At 37.6% G+C, this 25383-nt stretch overlaps 1 protein-coding gene across 10 annotated transcripts in view; it reads right to left on the bottom strand.

Moving 5' to 3' along the window:
• The window catches only part of lcorl (ligand dependent nuclear receptor corepressor-like), a 139722-nt gene that overhangs the window by 43812 nt on the left and 70527 nt on the right, over positions 1–25383 (bottom strand). For 7 of the 10 annotated variants that reach the window (XM_073064929.1, XM_073064931.1, XM_073064939.1 and 4 more), the window contains one exon: positions 12856–12952. In XM_073064929.1, coding sequence (XP_072921030.1) covers positions 12856–12952 — 97 coding nt within the window. Of the gene's footprint in view, positions 1–1183; positions 5276–12855; positions 12953–25383 lie in introns of those variants that run through there. The other 3 variants (XM_073064935.1, XM_073064936.1, XM_073064930.1) reach the window with 3 other exon arrangements.

Below are 25383 nucleotides of genomic sequence, written 5' to 3'. Positions count from 1 at the left end.
TGTCAAAATTCCCTCAATGTCCTCTTATTTTAAAGGCTATAAATTTTATCTGATTGCAATATCCACAATTCTGTTTGTATAGATTTATACTGAAAAAATGATAGGGACTTATGGGTTAAAAAGTGTTTTACATTCCCTCAAGTAATGAAAATAGCGAGGAGACCTTGAATTTCCTGCACTTTTTTTAAAAGATGATATGGATAAACCATATCCTTCAGAAGGGAAATTAAGAATAAGGGCAGATAAAATTAGAGTTAGGCAAAATATGAGAAAGTATGTTCTCACACAGATGATGCTCTTAAAAAGCTGCAGATGTAGGGAAAACAAATTTTTAATAGAGTTCAGTAGATTCTATTAGATTGGGGTATCTAACGATTAAGGAGTATGAAGAGATAAATTGAAGTACATATCAGCCATGAATTAGAGTAGACTCAAGAGACTGAGGAGTATGTTTTTGTTTCTGTTCCAATATTAATAAACTCTGTGTGTGTGTGTGTGTGTGTATATTTTAACAATAAATTGTTTTATACATTCTTCTACCTTCTCAGTACTTAGTTAATAATCGAGAGTACAGTAGTTTTGAATTTTTTGTGTAATACTAATCACACAGGAGGTAGTTATGGATATTCACAGACATGAACACCAGCCTAATTCCACTGATCCTATTTCAAAATAAAACTATGACACCACTTCAGTACCCACTACATCCAAATTTTACTACTACACCATGGAAAGACATTACTTAGACCACTGAGCAACCTGCACCCTCCCAGCCCCAACTACCTGCAAAAGTAAACCAATCAGCTCCATTTCAAAGCCATTTTATCTCCAGAAAAACAAAAATCCCTCAACTGATCCCAATACATAATCTTCAAATCTGATAGGAAAAATAATATATATGAGATCTATATACACATGCTTCAAAAGCAAAAGAAAAACTCCTTGACTAACTGCATCATGCATACTGTCAATAATGCTTGCAGTGCAGCGAGATCTGATCGTCAATATGCTTTAGTTAGTATAACAGGACAACAGAAGAAAAAGAAAACTTAAGTATTAGTTATGTTAAATAATTTCAACAATTAATTTTCTTCTCTTCTGTCTAGTGGGATGCAGAATAAAGAACATGGAAGACACAACTTCACGATCTACTGTTCATAAAAAATAACAACAATCACATTTTACTAGTTTTCAATTTTATGTGCAAAAGCATCAAAGTGCTTTACTACAAATTACAACCTATAAACACAATTAAAACAGCTGAAATCTGTACAGATTGAGCATTATTAAACAACACATCATAGGAAAACAGAATCACAGTAAATGTATAACACCACAAGACATTGTCCAGATAACATTGTTTTCATTAGAAAATATTGTAATAAATAATTCATGAATATAGTGCAATTGATTTATGCATAAATATAACTAATCATCTAAAATCAGTTTTACATTAACCAATTTTTAAAATCAAGGCAGCCACAGAGTTTAGCTATATTACTGTGATAATGGAAATACTGCACTGCAATTTGAAAATAAACAGGTGATAAATCTGTATTTACTATAAACTAAAATTAGTTTTAATAAACATAATATATAATATAAAATTTCCCCATCATCTACCAGAAAATGGTTTTGAACATTACTGAGCAGTAGTTCTAAAAACAGAGGCACTGTTTTGCAATACAAAATTTTTTTCAGAAACATTCTTAAGTACTAAACTTGGTTGTCACGATATTAACATTATGGGGAAATCTAATTAAAAATAGATAGTGGCACAGTAGTCAAACATGTAGTGTTTCAAAAAACTATTTTCCTACCTCTAAAGATAATCAAAAACTTGTGTTTTATACACATTACAAAAGGCTAAGAAGCTCTCATAGATTTAAGAAAAATGTAATATCACTAAATTTATATTATTCAATTCCAAGGCCTTATTTCAATTAATAATACTAGCAATATTCTACAAAAAATGTTGTCCCTATTTTAAATTATGCATTCATTCAACCTAAACTGCTTTAAATTGTTGGTTATTTTAATATTTTGATTTGAAAATAAGAAATGAAATGGCATTGAAGTGTTTGACTCAAAAACGGTGACAGTTCCTTTTTTTTAATTGAAGTCTGAATAAGACTGACAATGTAAAACAGCATGAAATGATTTAAAGGATTAAGAGAACATTATTCATACTACAAGAAAACATAATATCGTGACATCCCTAGTACTAAGCTGGAACCATATTTAAAACGTATTTTGTAAAGCCTGAACTTAAATTGTGACCAAATTCTAAAAATTAATAAATTAAATAATGCCACTTCTGTTTTTTATGGCAAGTTAGCAGAATGCTGCCATGTCTATACTGCCAAAGCAAAATAAGTCCAATCTTTCATTGTATCTGAGATTTTAATGAGAAAAGGTAACTTCATCTAATCTTTATAATTCTGAATGGCATCTCTTACATCTTTAAAAACCTTCCATATGAGCTACAAAGGTACGACCTTAAATCCAAATTCACACAAAAGTATTTTTCTTTTAAATCTTCCCTATTCTAAGTCACAAATTAGAAAACTGGATCATTAGCAACACAAGAGACTTAAATCTGTCCAAAGCTTTTCTTATCTAATCATAGAGACCCTGAATTCAAAAAGCTATTTTCTATTAAATCTATATCAAAATGCAACAGTTGAATTTGGTAGTCTTTCAATGATAATGCATATGATCAACAAAAACTGAATGCACAGAGTAGCTTTGTAAAACTATAAGAAAAGCAGCGGTTGGTTTTGTATCAAGAATGATGTAAGGATGCAAAAACTCATTTGTAAAACAAAGCATTTTTAAAGTCTCTGACAAGAAAACACTTAACTTAGCAGCAGGTAAGTTTACAGTTAGCAAATTCCGCCATGGGAGTGTGAAAAATGCAACCTTGTTATCATATACTATACCTACATTTTTCATTAAATACAGACTAACAAGAGCAATAAAACATACTATTCTCTTCAGTGCATCTTATGCATCATGCTCTGTACAGTGCTATTAATTTGTTAGTCATTTTGTCCACCTATAGCTTATCCAAGTTTCAATAAAATGAAGAATTTTTCAAATTTTCAATTTAAGCATCTTGAAATAGGAGCATCAATTCAGGGATTACTTCCCTTCTTAAACTTGCAGCATGTGACATTATACATTGTTTCCTCATACAACTATGGGTGATGGGTACTTAAAAGCTGACTAAAAATGAAAATTTAAACCTTTGTTATGTTCTTAAAGATTGAGCTTGCTGAAGTATCAATCCTTTTAAGCATGGACACAGAAAGATTAATGTCCCATTTTACCGAAATGCCAATTTCATCCACTGTGTCTCCATGCAAGACCGATGGGGGCAGGGTAGAGAGTTGGGGAAAAGAAAAATCTCCTCATGATTGCAGTGAAGTCAGCCAGTGGAAGGCACGGAACTTGAGAGTGGACTGTTGCCTGCAAAGTAGCACATGGTTAAGTGGACTGGGGAAATTACATGGGACAAAAGGAGGAAACGATAGCCTCATGAAAAATAAATAAATAAATATTTTGCCAACAGTACTGAATACTTAGTACAGAACTTTACAGCTCTTTGAAAAAAGTATGTTTAAACCAGCCAATCACTTTGTTGGCATTCTCTAATTTTGCACTTTAAAATGTGAAATGTATGTCTGCTTTACTACACAATTTGAAACATACTGTGTAACTTATACACAATGGCCCAGACTTAAAACATAGCACACAATGTGCTCCAACATCTTCATTGATTAAAACATGTTTACATTTATCTTTACGTTTATGAATTTACTATACCTTTCAGTTGGCAGGTTGATTTTATAGTTAAGAATTAAACTTCCTTACTAGTCAGTTTGTTTCTTTTCCTGACTTGGGCTCAGTGAGCCAATCCTATAAATAATGCTATGTTTGACTACTATTTGTGTCTTTCAACCCAATCACAGAAAACACTTATAATGTGGCAATTTTCTTACTACAACTTTTCTAAACACAATCAATTAGTATTATTCTACAAGAGCATTAAGATGAGAACTAGCAAATATGACTGTACTTAAGTATATTCCTTTTGAAGTATAGTCAAATCCCTGCTTGAAATTATGCTTTGCCTGAAGGCCAAAGGGTGGTTTTACAATATTAGTTAAATAGCATTTACTGTATGGTGAGGTCCATCTGAGTTACATCCCTTAGGAGGATTTATGTAGACTTGTTGCTACTTTTGGAGCTGCTTGTCCCTGAATTTGTCATACTGAACAACCCAGCATCTGTTAATCTGAGCTTCTTCTTCGGAGGTGTCTTCAGTGTCCCAGATCGTTCTTTTACTTTGTATTCTAAAGTGCTGTGAGGTACACCATAAATCCCTTGTGCTTTAGAGACACTCATTTTTCCACTCATTACCATTGTAATAGCTTCTTCCAAAATGTCATGATCATATTGCCGATAGCGGCCACGTTTTTTTCGTGGTTGTTTACTGTCTTTTAGGCTAATATGATCCTGACTATCGTTTTCAGATGGCACATCAATTGTGCCATTTTTTACATTAAGACATAGCGGAGAAAGGTCTCCATGCAGTAGGTAGGAATCAACACTAGAACGAGTCAAAGGTAAAGAACATTCAATTTTACTCTGCTTGGGTAGGATAGTTTTGAGTTTTTGAAGAGCTGATCCTTCCAGCAGTGAAGAGGTTTTAGATACCTGGTACATAACATCGAGGAGGCCACAGCTGTCAGACTGGGATTTGGGCACAGAGCTTGCTCGTACCTGAGGAATTTTTAATTGAACAACAGAGCTACTGACACTTTCGTTATGAAGGTTGTCATCTTTTTCTTTTAGCTGCGTAACCATTCTTTGCAGGGTTAACTGATGGAGGTAACTGGAAGCAGTGGGGAATTTCAATTCTGAGGTTTCTAGATGTGAGAGTTTTCGGTACGTGCTGCATTGATCAGGACTACGTTCTGCCTGAGCTCGAGCCCACAATGCAACTTTTTGTAGAAGAGCATTAGGTTCCCCAAAGGTCTTCGAGAAACAACCTTCTCTGGTGTCTCTTGTTTTACTTTTCAATGGTGCTGCTCCTCCTGATAAGGCTTCCAAATGATAAAGTAAAGTCTGGTGAGGTATTCCATAAAGTATGGCTGCTTTGTTCATGTCCAATGCCCCTGACTGAATGTCTTTCAAGGCCTTTGAAAGCAAACCATCTGCAAATTCAGCACTTCGTTTCACGTGCTCTTCAGTGTTTTTCTGTAGTCTCCTAGGATGGATGGAATGAAACGATGGTAAGCTGACGCATGAGACTGGCACACAGCTATGGAAGGGTAGGGTCCACTCCTTTATTACAGGCTTGCTTGGGTAACATCACTGCTTCTCTCACTGTTTAAGTCTTTGCGTTCTGGTTGTGATTGCTTAAAGTTGCAAAAGGTTACAGTTCTGGTGGGCAGTGCAAATGTTTGATTGCACTTCTACAGCAGTCTCAGCAAGAGCTTTATGTTACAGTTCAATATTTGTGTTAATGTTTCTTGAAGTTGTTATCTCGTGATAGTTGCTTGCAAAACAAAAATACAACTTTCACAGTTTTAGAGCTTCAATTAATGTCCTTTTCAGCTAATTCCTAAATCAATGTGTTAGTAGAAACGTGACGTTACCGCTAAACAAGTAATAAAAGAGTCAACCCTCTTTTGTTTCCAGGCAGGGTATTGCAATCACAACATGCTAAGATCATTTTTTTCCAAAATATTGCACAAAACAAAGCACAAGCCACAGTAACACTGCACAATAAAAATCCACAGTGACAATCCAAATGTGACATTTTCAGAACTAGTAATTTTAAACACATTCAGATAAACAGATAAGGATGCAATTCTAGTTTTGGCCACATGCCATTGCAGTAAAAAAACATCATTTGTTTTGCACTTTTCATTAAAGAAAGGCACACAAAGTCTTTACAAGTGTTCAAATATTAAAAACAATTGTCCTAGAAGTACAACTTTCTTTCGAGGTTGCTTAGAAATACCTTAAGTGCCAGAAGTGTCAATATAAATTAAATTAGTTACATTAGTGTGTAAATACTAAAGAATACATTACAATTATTTAACAGTAACTTGTATGCTTCTAGCTCAAGGAACTGTAACAACACCAACAGGCATTTCGCTGAAATAATTTTTGTGGCTACCTATAATTCAATTGAGTTCAATTTTTCAAATTATAAGATAATGTTCTTAAATGATGAATCAAATATTATATTGGTAGTCTTATTAAATACTGAGTAGATAATTGTGACGGGTAATAAGAGCAAGATACGGCATGGAGACAGAAACCTCAGCCCACTAAATTCATGCTGATCATCAATCACCATTTATATTAACCCTTCATTAACCCTATTTTATTATCTCCACATTCCTATCATTCCCCTCCACCCAGATTCTAACACTCACCTACACACAAGGGGCAACTAACACTGACCATCAAGCTCACATCTTTAGAATGTAGATGGAAGCAGACCACCTGGAGAAAATTCACAAGTTGGCGAGAACATGCAAACTCCACACAGACATCATTAGAGGTCAGGATTAAACTCAGATTTCTGGTACTGTGAGGCAGCAGGTCTACAAGTTGCACCACTGCCACTCCACCACACTACACAATAATCAAGCTGGAAAAGAATCCCAATTGCCAGCAATTCTATAAACATGATTAATTGTTAATAGCACAATATTGACAAAGTATTAATCATCAATGCCTGAATTGATTTTGCCCCTCATATGGTAAAATTACACAAGGTAATTTTATTTCCCCTTTGAAAGAGCTTTTGATATCTTAAATGTGAGAATCAAAATGCTTTAGGGGCAAACAACCAAATTGATCTGCATGGGTGCTCCTGAAATGGGTGTAAACTAACATTAAACTTCATGGAAACTTGATTAAAGAGACAATGTATTCAAACCTTAGTTTTGGAGTTCCCATCATCGTTCTCCAATTAAAAGTACCTCTCTGACAAAATGGTTTTTGACCTGAAAACGGTATTTCTCTTTTCATGTATGTATCTGAACTTACTGAATGTCTCTAGCTCCCTTGTTTCCATTTATTATAAATGTACCACAAGATGCTATACTGAATTATTCTAAAAGATAAATAAAAATGAGGAAAAGTAGAAGTAAGCTACATGATCCCTTGAGCTTGCTATGTTATTCAAAAAGATAATTTCTAGTTTTCAACCTTGATTCCATTTTCTTTGCCCATTTTTTAAATACCTTTTGATACTCTTAGAGCCTAAAATTATTTATCTTTTTAAAGTATACTCTCAACAATAGAGTATTCACTGTTCTCTTCAAAGATCAGGACACACAATTCTTGATTAATAACAACTTAACAAGATATTTTGGTGGTGACCTGACAATTAGGAAGTGACTGCAGTAAGACATCAGAACAGCACACCTGGTGAAAACGAGTCAAAAGAACTACTAATATAAACAGGAATATTACAGATCTGGCGTAACGGACACAGGAAGACTGGAAGGAAGCAAGGCAAAAATATGCACAAAATTTAACTTTACAAAATCTCATCTCTTTTGAACCTTGTTAAATTTAAGCAAAGAACATATTACAGTATACAATTCAAAATCTAGATATATTTAGACCAGTTCATGTTGAAAATGTTGAGAATTAGTTACTTAAATATCTTGCAGAAAATTACTATTACTTACTGCAGAAAATGCAATCTCTCCTACACTGGATGCATCAACTGTAGACTTAGTGATCACTTTCTGTTGCTGAATACTAACAGTGAGTCCACAGCATCACCATGAGCTCCTGGTTATCCTCTAATTCTCTGCACCTCTCCCACCCTAATCCATCTGTCTTTGTCTTCAAATACTTTTTCACTTAAGATCAAGTTCAAGGAACAAGAGTGTTCTCTAGCACTCTTATCTTGACGATGAGTTTTACAGATTCATATCTAATCACCTCGACACCTTCCAACAGCAGGTGCCGATTATGGAAAATATTTGCATCAAGCAATGAGGATGGAGATGGTGAGGCTATTGCCTGGACCAGGGCCTCATTTTGATACACAGTATGCGGGTGGTCCACGTGTAAAGCCTCAATGCAATCAGAAGGAAGGCAGCCAACTTTACTTCCTTAGATGGTTAACGAGGTTTGCAATGTCACTGAACACTAATAAACTGCAGATGTACTGCTGAAAATATCCTGACTGGTTGCATCAATGTCTTGTACGGCAATTCAAATGCACAGAAATGTTAGAATCTGCAGAGAGTAGTGGACTCAGCCCAATACATCAATGGAACATTCTCCCCTGCCATCGATGATATCTATATGATGTGCTACTTCAAGGGGACCATCTATCATCAAAGATCCTTTTATCTGGGCCATGCCATCTTCTTGTAGCTATCATCAGATAGGAGTACAGAAGCCTGAATTCCCATAACAGCTACATCACTTCAACCACCTGGCCTTTGAACCAATCTGCACCACCCTAAACACCACAAGTATAGCAATACTTTGACCACTTTGCACTACAATGGACTTCAGTTTTTTGTTCTAATTGCATTTTCTTGTATAATTTTGCAGAATGTTTTTTTCTTGTGAATATTTTGTATCTGAAACTACGTGCCTGTCATGCTGCTGTAAGCTTTTCATTTCACTGTGCATACACATATTTGGGCATATGACAATAAACACCACTTTGATCTACAGTATGTTTCATAAGCTTCAGTGACTCTGCTCTGCTGGTCTTTCCAATGCTTCCCTTCTCTTGAGTATTCTGCCTGTGACATTTAACTTGGACCTATCTTGTTTTGACTCAATGGAATCTCCTACTTAATTTCCCCCCCTATTTTATCACTTTTGTTCTCCACTCGACCAGAAAACCTTTCCTTTAACTACTAATACAACTCATACCTCTCCTTTGCCCCCAATTCATCTCTTTTCCTTGGCTGTATTTTTGTTTACATTCCCAGTTAATTTCATATAGGATACTTGCAACTAAAACAGCAAAAGGGTGAATTAGACTTACACAGTTAGGTTGGATTTAAAATCTCCCATGAGAATTAAGAAGTGTATTAACTCAGTGTCATACCCACATTTGTATTTTCATTCTCAAAACACAAATTCAGAAATGTTATTAAAGGAACCACAACACTAAGTAGCCAAGTCAATGATTTTATGAAATATATATGTAATAATGGGACAAATCATCTGTGAAATTTTATGCTAGCATGAAATTCCACAAATTCTCCACCTCTTATGCTGAGAATGAACTCCCTAAACCTGTACTTTATAAACTTGATATAAATGTGGAGAGCCCTTTGAAATCAACGGGCTTTGAATGCAAATGTTTGTGGCTTTACTCTTCTGGCCTACAGCAATATATTTAATTTTTAATGGGTTTTGAGTGATTGTGAATGTTGGTGAACAAAGATATTTATAAATTTTCAATTTAAACTGCAGACTTGACAGCCAGCAAGCGTGTGGGAAGGACCTCACTATTCTTGTTTGCTTTACTGCATATTTCTCTTAGATCCAAAAAAGCATAAACAAAAGTATCCTGATCAACTGTCCTTCTTATCAGCCTGCCATAAAATTATCAAAACTAAAGCCAGTAAAAAGTAAGTTCATGAAGTATCTGTTCAGAATTAACAAAGGTATCTAAATTTTCTTTCTGAAATTGGTTAATGGCAGACATAATGAATGAGGACCGAGATTTGATAATGGGAAAAAAGGGGTGAACCACTAATGTAAACAAACATTATAAATACAATATAAACTAGTGTCTCTAGTTGGAGACAGGGTGTAAAATACCCTAATATTCCAAATTATGGCATTTATCCTATAACAACAGAAATAAAATGCATATAGTTTAAAGTGTCATTATGGAACTAAGAAAGAATTCTCCATTTGATCTTTACCATTTCCATACGGTGGAAGAATACAGACTATTTTCTTTTTTGATCAGACAATAGTTCATATTTAAAATTGAGCTGAGAATATAGTCTGGCTCTATTTTTGTTTTAAAAAACTTTGCAGATGGCAATTCTGATGGATGCAAATGTATAGACAGAAAAGTTGTTTTTACTAATGGTGTTTGTCTAAGGAAATATAATTCTATACAGAACGCAAGCACGCTAAAGCTACAATAACGTGAGCATTGATTATTTCAACTCTTTAAAATGGTCTAGCTATCCACATATCAACAGTGGGGCTGTAAAAGGGCTGGAGCAAGAGCTTGTATCAAGGAAGTACCATTTTGTTCTTCATGCCTAATTAGTTTGGTGCTCCCACTCACCTCCACTTAACTTTCCCAGATGCCAAGGAGTCAATCTTGCTGAACTTACATATTTGTCTGGCAAAGCAGCAAATAGGCCACAACTGGAAATATATTGGAACATTATATGCCTTGTCAATTTTAATTACTCTTGTGAGAATACCTAAATAAGACCATATGATATAGAAGCAGAAGTAGGCTATTCGGCTGATCGAGTCTGCTCCGCCACTCAATCACTGGCTGATCCAATTCTTCCAGTCATCCCCACTCCCTAGCTTTTACTCATACCCTTTGACGCTCTGGCTAATCAAGAACCTATTCATCTCAGCCTTAAATATGACTTGGCCTCCACTGCCACTCATGGCAACAAACTCCACATATTTACCATCCTCTGACTAAGGTAATTTCTCAGCATCTCAGTTCTAAAAGGATGTCCTTCAATCCTAAAGTCATGCCCTCTTGTCCTAGAATCCCCCACCATGGGAAATAACTTTGCCATATCTAATCTGTTCATGCCTTTTAACATTTGGAATTTTTTTATGAGATCCCCCCTCATTCTCCTGAACTCCAGGGAATATAGCCCAAGCTGCCAGACATTCCTCATACGGTAACCCTTTCATTCCTATCAGTCAACTTTCCAATCTACACCATTCTAGGACCTGCTGTGATTATGAACAAAATAATTATACTTGAATTTGGGCAAATTCCTTTACCATCTTGATTCTGATATACTCTCAATCTTTAATGGCAATATGAATTTTATTATGTGTGTGCCTGGAATAAAGCATTTAAGAACAAGGTTAAAGTGCTTAATGATCAATTAAAATTTAAGTCACGAAGATGAAAGTAAAACAAATGGGATATAATATGTATTAGTGGTTTTTATTTCAAAACACTTTGCAAGAAGAAAACTTATAATAGTATTATCTTAAATACTGAAAAAAGTAACAACAATCTGGCTAAACAAGTTAGCACTGATATTTGACACTTCTGGCACTTTAAAAGTTTTCAGATGCTGCACTAGTACGATATTCCAAAATAAGTTCTGTGAAGGTGGAAAAAGATAAATAGTATTTTTTGTGCATTCCTTGTGCACAAAAAAAAACTACCAACATACAGGAGTACAAAGTTGTTCAGTGATCTACCATATGAGTTTCTATTACAAAATTCTCAAACATGCAATGCAAATTGAGTCAGTAAACGGTTAGAAATTGTTGTTTAATATTCACTGCAATCAAATCTACTGTCAGTATATTTGTCCCTGCGTCATAACATAGCACCTATATAACAAAGCAAAATGAAACATAATAGAGTTTAAGTTTACTTGTCAGAACTATATCTGTAAAAAGAAAAATCACATCACAGAATTCTCTTTTAAGTAAATTAAAACCAACTCAAACCAGCTCATTTTGTCATTAGAAATTTCTTTTTGTAATAATGAATGAAATTCAGTTGACTTCATCTGCAAAACAAGCAAACTAGCAGCTAGAATTCTTGCTGCTTTATTAGAATGCCACAACGGGAAAGGTGGGGTGGGAGGGCAGTTCCCACTTGAATAACTCTGATATTCAGCTATTTGTTTCCTATATGGTTTGTCTTTACATAGATTCTGTATCCATATCCACTCTAACAGTTTGCATCCAGCCTGTACAAAGGTTCTTAAGTTTTTACATTATAAAATACTAAATGTTGAGCATCTTTTGGAGAATAGATCAAATATTAAAATTTTAAGAAGCCTCAGCAAATAACATTCAATTTACAAACATTAAAAGTATTATACAGGAAGATTAGGTACTTAGCTTCCTGAGACTTATTGCTCAATTTATAATCAAATCAAGATGCATAAAAACAAATACGCCAACTATTAACTTCAGGCATAATTTTGATGACTTGGCAACACCACTGCCAGCTGGTTTGAAAAAGTTTTTGACAGATCCTTCTAATTTCTTAATGACAAGTATTCCGGTAAATGCTTTCACAAAAACAAAGGTTTTCAGTACAAGTGTTCTGCAAATACTGTATGTGTATAAAATCAAAATGTACTTGATACTTCTAAATCTTGATGACAATCGAAAGTCTGGATGAAGGCTCCCAGACATGACCACACAACAAATCACAAATCTTTCATTAAAGAAATACTTCCAGTCTATATTGTAACACCCATAGAAATTCTATATGTTAATATAATTCAAAGTGCTAGGGAATTAACATGTTCATAGAGCTTTATCACTCTCAAAATATAAATCTTATTTCAGAAGCAAATACAATTCACAGTCACTGAGTCATATAAATAATTTGCAACTTAGATTGTTTATCAAAGTAAATAAATTTTAAACTTAATTAGTTTGAAAAGATACATGAATATAGACTAATTCCCTTTTAATACAGAATCTGTAACAAAGTCATAATGGCAATACTCTTGGAAAACAGATGTAACATTGATTTGTGTGGAAGGAACAAAACACAAGTTTAAGACAAAAGAAACAAGAAAAATAGGTCACGTGCATATGGTTTAAATGTAAACCCTTTGGATCGATTTCTTCAATGATACTTACCCTGATAATTTGGTAGTGGTTGATGTAAGACAAGATCCAGTTGATAGTGTGGAATTTGTACTATTCTTCTTTGTTGACAGATCAAGCACTCCATCTGCTAATAGAAAGTTTGGTTCAATTTTTCTAGAATACACTCTTTAAGGTGTTTAAAGTTCAGTAATATTTACATCTTGCTCTTTACTAATTAACAAAACCAAACCCGTCAGCTCAGATCTTCAGATAAAATTCCAGTTAAATATTGAAGATGCCATAATCTTTATGGATGCCTACTGACAATTTCAATTTTTCAAAATGTAAGAAATAGCTTTGAATTATAAATAAAACTATTTATGCATTAAAATCAATAGACAGGGATTCAAAATAACACCAGCAACTGAGGATCTCCAACATGACCAAACTCCCTGGATAAAAGGGAATGAATTGAACATCTCACCTCCACTCTTTAGAAATAAAAAATAGGGCCACTTCAACTAGGGATCTCTTATTAAAGCAGAGAGAATGCCAACACTTTGAACATTACCAAAATAAGCCTAATATGGAGAACATAAGAATGGTGTAAGTGCAAGCCGAGAAAGCAATTATGCATCTTTGACGGAAAATATTTCCTCCATCAAGTCCATGAAAATCATTAGTCTCTTGTCACAGAGATAACTTTGAGGGTTATTCATTTCATTTCAAATTTAATAACTAAGTTCATTAAAAATATTGGTGAAAAATTGAAATGCCTGACATTAAAATAAATTTTAATCTGTTTTGAAGAAAAAGCATGTGAAAGCTCTATGAAAGTCATTTTCCAATTTTGGAAAGACAATTACAAAGATGAACATGCAGTATTCCAAAATCTTTACTTCCAGTGCAATGTTGCTAAGTTTGCAAAAATAGCTATTGTATCACCAGAACTTTTATACGACTTCTATATATCTTGTAGAGCTGAGAACACTAACAGATCAACGGAGTTTCCTCTTCCAAGTTTGTGGGAATGCCAATGGAACTCAACAATTTTATTACCTTTGCTACTAACTCTCATCTTGCTCTCAGTTTACTCAGACTATTTTGAACATTTGTCTGCCTTTTCTAAAACAGTCTGTCTCCATTTCAGGAGACAAACTAGCCACAAGTATTTACTATGACCCCAAGGACTCTCACAGCTCCCCAGACCATACCCCTTCCTACCTTGTGTCTTATAAGGATGTCATTCCTTTCTCCCAGTTTCTCTAACTCCATCATATCTGCTCTCAAGATAATGCGCTCCATTCCATGACATCTGGAATATCTTCCTTTTTCAGGAAACATCTCTTCTCAAGCGCTCTCTCGTATTTCCGCATTTTAGGACTTCTTTCATTCCAAATCTCTCCAGACAGGAGAGATCGAAATACCCCATTCCTCGCCTTTCACCCTCCTAGCCTCCACATCTAGCATATGTATTATCCTTTGTCATTTCAGCTAGCCCAATGCCCTTGAAAAGAAAAGTAGTGGATACAGTCCAGTCATCATAGGTAAACAGCACCTCACCACTGAGCACATCTACAATGGTATGTAACCCTCAGGTTCGGCCACTTCCCCAGACTCAATTCCAGCAGCTGATTTATCTTCAGAGCAATCAGGTTACAGTAAACATGGGGAATGGTGTCACCAGAAGCTCCCAAATGATCCACCGCTTGATCTTGCCCCTCCTTTCCCTTTGCCTTCACGGTGATGGCAAACTGACACATGGCCTTCACCCCAGGTCTGCAATGCTCTCCCATTCCTCGTCTCTGCCCAGCCCCTCATGCACCTGTTGGGACAAAGCATCAGCATCAATGATCTTGCTTCCCGGCTGGCACTTCAGGCTGAATTCAAAGGCAGACATTGCCGCCAACCATTGATGCCCTTTGGCAACCAGTTTTGTTGAGGTCAGGATATAAGTCAGGGGGTTGGTGTCCGTCTTCACCTCAAACTTGGCCCCATAGAGGTAGTCACTCAGCTTATCCACCACTGCCTATTTCAACGTCAGAAATACCAACCTGCGTGCGGGATAGTTTTTCTTGAAGGGTGACAGACTCCGACTGACAAATGCAACAGGTCTTAACACAGTGCCCTGATCCTGATACAGGACACCCCCTAAGTCCTCTTGGCTGGCATCCATGTGCAGTACATATGGTAATCGGGTGGTCCTCAACAGCCAGCACTGTGGTCAGCAGCTCCTTCAGCAACTGAAAGGCCTCCTCACAATTTGCATCCCATCTCGGTCCAAAGGGCTCCGACAGGCTAAGATACTCTCCACCCTCTTGTCCTTTTCTCCCCTCCCCTTTCTTCTCCAAGGGAGGGTAACCGCACAGAAGCTGATTCAATGGGTGACTCACTTTCACGTAGCCCTTCACGAATTTCCGATAGTAACCACAGAACCCAATGAATGAGCGTAGAGCGTTCACAGTCTGGGATCTTGGCCAAGTGGTCACCGCCTCTAAATTAGCCAGATTTGTAGCTACTCCATCCCATGAGACTATGTACCCAACATAGCTAACAGATTTATTTGCCAGACTTAAGGGCAGATGCTAACTCAGAATTCTTCCTCTCCCCTGGGGAGAACAGTCTATTTCTCAATGTTGGAGCTCATGGTTTCCCTGTCTGTTCGTTCTCCATTGATTTTCTCCCCGGGTGTCGACTCCCAACTCCATTCCAAGTCCACTCCATCCTGCAGTCTACGACTTTCTGTTCTGGCATCTTCTCTCTCCATCTTCCACCGAACAAAAGACCGGAAAATCCCTTCTCTCAAACCCACAGGAAAGAACAACCTGCCTCTCATCGGATGGCACACATTCCAAAGCCCCCGTTATCTCTAGTCATAACCCAAATATTGCTGCTAGAGAAACCATTACATTAGCAGTGAAACATTACAGAGAGGCCATTACAATAGCAATGAAACCTTACAGCACGTTACAGGTAGATAGTAAAGGAAAGCAACATCCTTCATCAAGGGTCCCCACCACCAATGGGCATACCCTCTTCTCAATGCCACCATCAGGAAGGAGGTTCAGAAACCTCAAGACCCACACCACCAGGTTCAGGAACAATTATTATCCCTCAGCTATCAAGTTCTTGGAACAGGAGGGGATAACATCACCCATCCCAACACTGAACTGTTCCCACAACCTATGAGCTAACTTTCATGGGCTCTTCATCCCAGGCTCTCAATATTTATTTCTTATTAATATTTTGCTTGTTTTTGTTTTCTTTTTTGTATTTGCACCATTTATTGTCTTGTGCACATTGATTGTTTGTCTTGGTGTGCGTGGTTTTTCATTGATTCTATTATGTTTCTTTGTATTTACTATGAATACCTGCAAGAAAATGAATTTCAGGATAGCATTTACGTACTGAAGGTGACATACATGCATTTTGATAATAAACATATTTTTTGAACATTGAGCTCCAATATCAATACCACCATCTCTTCTCCTATCACCCTTTTCCCATGGTCCCTCTATGACTTCCCTGGTCTGGTCTTCCCTTCCCACCTATCCATACTTTCTGAGCATCTGGCACTCTTCCCTAGGACCACAGGTAATGCAGCACTCGTTCTTACATCTCCTCCTCCTTCACCATCCCAGAATCTAAACAGTCCTCCATGTGTACCTCCTCCAGCCTCGTATATTGCATTTGGTCCATCCAACGTACTCTACGTTGGCAAGACCAGCACAAACTGGGCAATCAATACATAAAACATGTTTTCTCTGTCCGCAATGGCCAGCTAATCTCCCAGTTGCATGGAATTTCAATTCTACTTCCCATCCCATGCCAACCTGCCCATCTTTGGTCTTCTCCAGTGTCCAGTTGAGGTCCAAAAAAAAGAGAAGAACAACACATCATATTCCATTTGGCTAATCTATAACTCCATGGTAGGACAATGAATTTTCCAATTTTAGTGGTCACCACCAGTCCCCCAAGCTCCCTACTACCCTCCTGGTTCCACCCACAACACGCACAGTTCACCCACTGGATTCTTTACCCTCACCCTCCTCATTGCTTTCATTTTCCTACTTTCCTAATAGTTCCCATTATCACCTTCCTTATTTATCTGATTCCAGCTTTTGTGTTCCTGCTCATCACCCACCCAGCTGTCTCCACTTTCATCCTCTTCTCTCCCAACTTGGCACATTCTGCCTCCTTTTTTTTTGCCTGTCTCCACATATCAACCATCTGCCTTGGTCTCTGGGTGGCATGATATGTAGTGGTTCATGAACACTTTACATCCCCAGCGATCCAAGTTCATTTCTCACCACTCTCTGTAATTAATTTCCATATGTGTTCTCACAGTAACTGGTTGGGTTTCTCTGGTGCTCCAGTTTCTTCCCACATTCCAAAAATGTATGGACTAGGGTTAGTAAATTGGGGACATACTATGTTGGCATCGAAAGCATGGCGACACTTGGGGATGCCCCAGCACATCCTCAGACTGCCTTGATCATTGACATTTCACTGTACATTTCCACATACAGAAGACAAATAAAGCTAATCTTAATCTCTGTCTCCAAAATTCCTCCACTCTCCTCCCTTGCCTGGGTCAATTTGCCTATCATCCTTTGTCCCTCCTTGTCCAAAATCACCACTGACTGCTGTCCTTCTGCTCCCCTTCTCGGCTTTATAGTGGCTATTACCCATCTCTACTTTCTACTAAAGCAGATTATGGTCTTTTGACCCAAAATGACAATTCCTTCTCCACACCATTCTCTCAACCCACTGAGTTCCTCCAGCAGATTAATTATTGCTGCAGATGCCAACATCTGTAGTCACATGGCTGCCTGATTAATTCCATTGTATTTCCTTATCTTTTATATGGAGCTGACTCCTGGAATTCCTACTGCTAACACTAGAGTCCATAAACCCCAGGTTGGGAACCCCAGCTCTACAATGGCCAAATTGTAATTTTTACTGCAAAATATTTCAAGGCTCTGCGGGAAAAAAGAATCATTAAAATAAATCACTCCGAGGCAATTTCTGTTGTTCCTGACTTTGACCAATAATATTTCATCCCTAAGATTGCACACTGCTCTTCAGTATTCATGACAATGTCCAGAATAAATGCATCTCTCAACTTTGATGCAGAGGTGGAGAGGTCCTTACTGCAGGGTCATATTACATACTATTTAGAGGATTGGGTGTAGAAGGCTTAAGTAAACATCATGTAAATGTTTTAAATTGTATTTAAGTATTCTTTTCTTGACTGTTTCAAAATTTCTAGTCTTTGCTCAAGCTCCATTTTTACCTACCAAGCATTCCAAAATTTTGTCACTCTGAAACAACTCTCTAATGGATATTCATCATATTTATTTCAATCCATTCTGTTGTAACTGCCTTATGCATCAGGATAGTGCTATAAGCTTTTCTTTTTGGCCACTATTTCCTAGAACGTGAAGACTATTTGTAAGGTTAGCTCTTTATTCTGTGCTCAATTTTTAACCCAGATCACTATCCAGTTATAAGATTACAAAGCAAAGAGCAAATTGATCACCTAGTCACTGAATCCATGCTGGCTCTATGCAAGAACAATTTAGCCCTTTCTGGAAACACCACCATTTAATTTACTGTTACTGATTTTATCTTTTCCAGAATCATCCTATACCACCATGTCTTAATTACCTTACAAGCTTTTACTAGTTACATGATTAGTCACAATTCATCCAAAATTGCTTAAGATGAAGGTCATCCCATCTCAGCTTCCTATTAACCCAGTAAACAGAGCCAATTGCTCAATAAATCTTAACCCCTGTGCCACCTACCTCTTTCAGCTACTCATTTAACCTCCTAACTTTTTTAGTCTATTATCAGTTCTCACTTTTAAAAAATCTGTTTTCCTGGAGTGGGCAGCTTTGGGAAGGCAGCATTTTTGTGTTTATCTGTAATTACTCTCACACGTCATCTTCATAGATTGCTGCTGATGGAAAAAAAAACTCTCCCTGCTGGATAGAAAATAGCAGTATTTAAACTCAGCGATAATGAAAGAGCAGCACCCGAACTACATGTTTTCACCAAAGCTTCTTTCCTATAGCTATCCAGCTTCTCAACAAAACTCGCTCAGGTGTTGTACCCTAACTGTTCCTGTAAAGTGGCCTTTCCTGCTCTCCTTGTTCAGTTGATAATTATTTAGTCTGTTCATATGTTCACATTTATTTTAAGTTTGATTATTGATGTTTGTGCATGTGACCGTTCTGCTACTTGTTGATTGCTCATGGCTGTTTGCACTATTGCCTTGTAAATTGTTGGCTGCTATTGTGTTTTCTGTTGTGCTGTTTTCCTGTGTTTTATGCTTGGCACAAAACCACAATCAATTCTCGTATGTTTCACATACTGGCAATAAAGTGATTCTGATGCATTTTCATGTCAGGCTGTTTGTGCCTCAGAACATCAGAAAGCTTTTGACAACAGGCCATTCGGCACAACAAAGCTTGCCAAACTCCTATTAACATAGCGTATTGAATAACTATCAGTTTAGATTTGAAAGTCCTTAAAGTTCTACTCTCAACTATACAACTAGGAACAGTTGAAGTCAGAAATTTACATACACCTTAGCCAAATACATTTAAATTCAGTTTTTCACAATTCCTGACATTTAATCCTAGAAACATTTCCTGTCTTAGGTCAGTTAGGATCACTACTTTATTTTATGAATGTGAAATGTCAGAGTATTAGTAGAGAGAATGATTTATTTCAGCTTTTATTTCTTTCCTCACTTTCCCAGTATGTCAGTTTACATACACTTTGTTAGTATCTGAACGGTGGCCGATTAGGAAAAGGGGAGATGCAATGAGACCTGGGTGTCATTGTACACCAGTCATTGCCTTTAAATTGTTTAACTTGAGTCAAACATTTTGGGTAGCCTTCCACAAGCTTATCACAATAAGTTGCTGGAATTTTGTTCCATTTCTCCAGACAGAACTGGTGTAACTGAGTCAGGTTTGTAGGCCTCCTTGCTCGTACATGCTTCTTCAGTTCTGCCCACAAATTTTCTATCAGATTGAAGTCAGGGCTTTTGTGATGGCCACTCCAATACCTTGACTATGTTGTCCTTAATCAATTTTGCCACAACTTTGGAGGTATGCTTGGGGTCATTGTCCATTTGGAAGACCTATTTGCAGCCGAGCTTTAACTTGGCTGATGTCTTGAAATGTTGCTTCAATATATCCACATAAACTTTCCTTCCTCATGATGTCATCAATTTGGTGAAGTGCACCAGACCCTACTGCAGCAAAGTACCCACACAACATGATGCTGCCACTCCCATGCTTCACGGTTGGGAAGGTGTTCTTCGGCTTGCAAGCCTCACCCTTTTTCCTCCAAACATAATGATGGTCATTACGGCCAAACAGTTCAGTTTTTGTTTCATCAGACCAGAGGACGTTTCTCCAAAAAGTAAGATCTTTGTCCCCATGTGCACTTGCAAACTGTAGTCTGGCTTTATTATGGCAGTTTTGGAACAGTGGCTTCTTCCTTACTGAGCTGCTTTTCAGGTTATGTTGTTTACAATATATATTAATGATTTAGACGAGGGAATTAAATGCAGCATCTCCAAGTTTGCGGATGACACGAAGCTGGGCGGCGGTGTTAGCTGTGAGGAGGATGCTAAGAGGATGCAGGGTGACTTGGATAGGTTAGGTGACTGGGCAAATTCATGGCAGCTGCAATTTAATGTGGATAAATGTGAGGTTATCCACTTTGGTTGCAAGAACAGGAAAACAGATTATTATCTGAACGGTGGCCAATTAGGAAAAGGGGAGATGCAACGAGACCTGGGTGTCATTGTACACCAGCCATTGAAGGTGGGCATACAGGTACAGCAGGCGGTGAAAAAGGCAAATGGTATGTTGGCATTCATAGCAAAAGGATTTGAGTACAAGGGCAGGGAGGTTCTACTGCAGTTGTACAAGGCCTTGGTGAGACCGCACCTAGAATATTGTGTGCAGTTTTGGTCCCCTAATCTGAGGGAAGACATTCTTGCCATAGAAGGAGTACAGAGAAGGTTCACCAGATTGATTCCTGGGATGGCAGGACTTTCATATGAAGAAAGACTGGATCGACTAGGCTTATACTCACTGGAATTTAGAAGATTGAGGGGGGATCTTATTGAAATGTATAAAATTCTAAAGGGATTGGACAGGCTAGATGCAGGAAGATTGTTTCCAATGTTGGGGAAGTCCAGAACGAGGGGTCACAGTTTAAGGATAAAGGGGAAGCCTTTTAGGACCGAGATGAGGAAAAACTTCTTCACACAGAGAGTGGTGAATCTGTGGAATTCTCTGCCACAGGAAACAGTTGAGGCTGGTTCATTGGCTATATTTATGAGGAAGTTAGATATGGCCCTTGTGGCTAAAGGGATCAGGGGGTATGGAGAGAAAGCAGGTACAGGGTTCTGAGTTGGATGATCAGCCATGATCATACTGAATGGCGGTGCAGGCTCGAAGGGCCGAATGGCCTACTCCTGCACCTATTTTCTATGTTTCTATGTTTCCATCTGTCATTTATCTGCCCACATCTGGATTTTGTTAAGTTTTAGCTCTACTGATTCTGCTGCCCGAATGCTATCAGCCTGTCCCCCTAATTTTGTGTCATCGGCAAACTGTACAGGCAGTCCCCGGGTTACGTACGAGTTCCGTTCCTGAGTCCATCTTTAAGTCGGATTTGTACGTAAGTCGGAACAAGTACATCCGGTATTATTTAGCGTCAGTCAAACGTTTGTCTTAGTATATAGTATATATTTTACCTTTCTATGCATATAAAACACTTAAGAAATGTATGTATTCCAATAATTAAACCACTGCGTTGCTTAGTAATAATTGTAGCTTTCATCGGGGCAGAGCCTTTCACATGCTCCATTATTCACACTTTATCCATTATCCTTTAAAATAGTTCAGATCGTTGACCGACTGTAGCCTAATACTTTTCCAATGACCGATGGCGTTTCACCTCTTTCCAAACGCTTTATTATTTCCACTTTATTTTCAATCGCAATCGCTTCCTGTCAATGGAACAGAAACACTGCGGACGATGGGTCCCGAGGTCCGCTGGGTCCTAAGGACCACCGCACTGAATTTCCCCGGGTCCTAAACTCCACCGCGCTGAGAAAGGTTAAATGGGACAAGTGGGGGGCTGTGCTGGGTTTGGGTATTTGATCCTCCACAATATTCTGCGTGGGAATTTAAACTGGAGGTGGCAGTGTTTTTTTTATGAGGTCGAGTTGCGAGCTCAACATTAACCCGGCATGGGAGCGGTCTGTCACTGGATCGAACTCTCAAGCCCGGCGCTGATCTCATTGCGCCACCAGCTGACCGGAATGGGGTGGGGGGGGGGGGGGGGGGGGTAACAGGATGAATCTTAAAACAAAAATTTAAGCCAAATACAAAGTTAAACACTCAACACAGTGTCAACGGCAATGACTTAAAATGGTGGACGGTGTCGTGATCCTACTTAAAATGGCAGACGGCGTTCTCCTTCCTCAGTTCGTAAGTACGAGTTGTCCGTAAGTCGGACGTTCGTAACTCGGGGACTACCTGTAGTTTATTTGTTACGTGCTTATCCAAATCATTAATGTAAATTAGAAACAGTAGCAGCCCAAAGACTGATCCCTGCAGAACCCCACTTTTAACATCCTCTAGATGTGAAAATAAACCTCACCATAACTTGTTTTCTGTTTTTGAGCAATTCTGCACTCATTTGTACACCCTGAATCCCCACTTCCTGTAATTTGATTATTAATCTCTTGTGGGGTACCTTGTTAAAAGCCTTCTGAAAGTCCAAGTAAATGACATCAACAGCTCTATTGTTATCATACATTTTAGTTGCCTCCTCATAGAACCCCAGCGCATTAGTAAAATATGATTTTCCCTTTCTGAACCCATGCTGGCTTTCTGCTAATATGCATGTTCTTGTTTGTAATATACATAAATGATCTGGATGATGGGGTGGTAAATTGGATTAGTAAGTATACTGATGATACTAAGGTAGGAGGTGTTGTGGATAATGAGGTGGGTTTTCAAAGCTTGCAGGGAGATTTATGCCGGTTAGAAGAATGGGCTGAACGTTGGCAGATGGAGTTTAATGCTGAGAAGTGTGAGGTTCTACATTTTGGCAGGAATAATCCAAATAGAACATACAGGGTAAATGGTAGGGCATTGAGGAATGCAGTGGAACAGAGAGATCTAGGAATAACAGTGCATAGTTCCCTGAAGGTGGAGTCTCATGTAGATAGGGTGGTGAAGAAGGATTTTGGAACGCTGGCCTTTATAAATCAGAGCATTGAGTACAGAAGTTGGGATGTAATGTTAAAATTGTACAAGGCATTGGTAAGGCCAAATTTGGAATATTGTGTACAGTTCTGGTCACCGAATTATAGGAAAGATATCAATAAATTAGAGAGAGTGCAGAGACGATTTACTAGGATGTTACCTGGGTTTCAGCACTTAAGTTACAGAGAAAGGTTGAACAAGTTAGGTCTCTATTCATTGGAGCGTAGAAGGTTGAGGGGGGATTTGATCGAGGTATTTAAAATGTTGAGAGGGATAGATAGAGTTGACGTGAATAGGCTGTTTCCATTGAGAGTAGGGGAGATTCAAACGAGAGGACATGATTTGAGAGTTAGGGGGCAAAAGTTTAAGGGAAACACGAGGGGGTATTTCTTTACTCAGAGAGTGATAGCTGTGTGGAATGAGCTTCCTGTAGAAGTAGTAGAGGCCAGTTCAGTTGTGTCATTTAAGGTAAAATTGGATAGGTATATGGACAGGAAAGGAGTGGAGGGTTATGGGCTGAGTGCGGGTAGGTGGGACTAGGTGAGATTAAGAGTTCGGCACGGACTAGGAGGGCCGGAATGGCCTGTTTCCGTGCTGTGATTGTTATATGGTTATCAGCTGCTTTTTCATTTCATTCTTTATTACTGCTTCCATTATCTAACCTACGATACACATTCAGCCTACTAGTCTATAGCTACCAGGGTCACTGCAGTCACCCTTCTTGCATACCGGAACAACGTGTCTTGGAGACGTACCTTTAGGAATGGCATTCTTATGGTGCTAGGTCTTCATGCTGATAGACAGCAAAAATCCTTAAGCTGATGAATAAGGCTTACGTAGTTGAGATTTTAATTAGAAAAATTTGACTTCTCCAGCCTGACTCATTTGAGATCCTTCTGTCTGACTGCTAATTTGACTTGTAACACCACCTAACCTGTGAATAACTTCATAATCAAAATGCTTGAGTACTTTCCTTCTCACAAAGCCTCAGAATGCCTACACATTGGATTCCAGATCGAACACTCTTCCTTAAATCATTTATTTAAAAACATTTATTGTACGAATATGACTGTCAACAGCACTAACCACTTATTATTTATCCAAAATTGCCAGAGAGCAACTTAAGAATGGGTCTGGAAATGGACATAGAAGACTAGACATAGTAAGTACATTAACTTCTTGTAGGAAATTAATGAAACTAATACAGGTTCTTTTAGCAATTCAAGTTTTATGGTCATATCAAAAGTAGCTTTAATTATGTGAATTTAAGTTCCGCAGCTATCATATTCAAAACTTTTGTCGCTGGTTTTTTTTTATAAAGTAAATCTCTGGACATTAGTCCAATAACACAATGTTACTCTATGCCAATAATCTTGTACATCATTGCATATACAAATTTAAATAATATTTTAATGTTTCTTTTTTCTAAATATTTGATCTTGTGATACAAGCTCCATTTATGTAGCTACAATTAACTTAAACTCGCTCGCCCCATGTCCATAACACAATCTGCACTCTTTTTATCTATTTCGTTTTTTTCTTGTAAAAGGCAAAATTTCAAAACAATAGAAAACTTTATTGCATTTTCTGTGAGTGCTCTTAACTACTGTAAGAAATGCAATTTCTTGCAACTATTGCAACTACTACTTGTAAGAAATGAGGGCTGATTTTGTAATCAAGGAAATTTAGTACAGAAATGATTAAATCTTTAAAAAGTATCAAGTTGCTTTTGATCCCTCATTGTGTGTGTATAGGCATTTAACTTGCTCTAATATGGCATGTTTTAACCCCAAAGCAAACTAATAGTAACACAGACATGCATTTGAATGCCTTGACATAGAAGGCTGTGGAACAAATGATGATGAATGGGATTAGAATAGATGGATAGTGTGAACCTGGTGGGCATATGAGTTAATAACAAATATCATGACATATGCCAGTGATATTAAACCTGATTCTGATAATGAGAGATTTGAAGCAAGTTGATTTATTTTTAAAGATCTCAAAATTTTAACTTTTCCCCCAGTTATTCAATAAAGCAAATACATGTCAACCTTGTGCAAGATTGTCAATCTACTGTCTAAAATTGGAATTTGCATTTATTTAGAATAAGGCTGAGGCAGTTTCATTCATTACATCAATTTCGACCTAGCTTTGGAACCAAACTGCAAATGACAGGATGGTAATTTAGAGGAACAGTTTCCATTAAATTACTTCAATTATGAACATCTTAAACACCTGTGCTAACTCTCAACATTCTTCCCACCCC

This window comes from Hemitrygon akajei, chromosome 13 (assembly GCF_048418815.1).
Source record: "Hemitrygon akajei chromosome 13, sHemAka1.3, whole genome shotgun sequence".
Lineage (NCBI taxonomy): Eukaryota > Metazoa > Chordata > Chondrichthyes > Myliobatiformes > Dasyatidae > Hemitrygon > Hemitrygon akajei.
The sequence above is the reverse complement of the archived record's forward strand: the minus strand, read 5'-3'. Positions and strand labels throughout refer to the sequence as shown.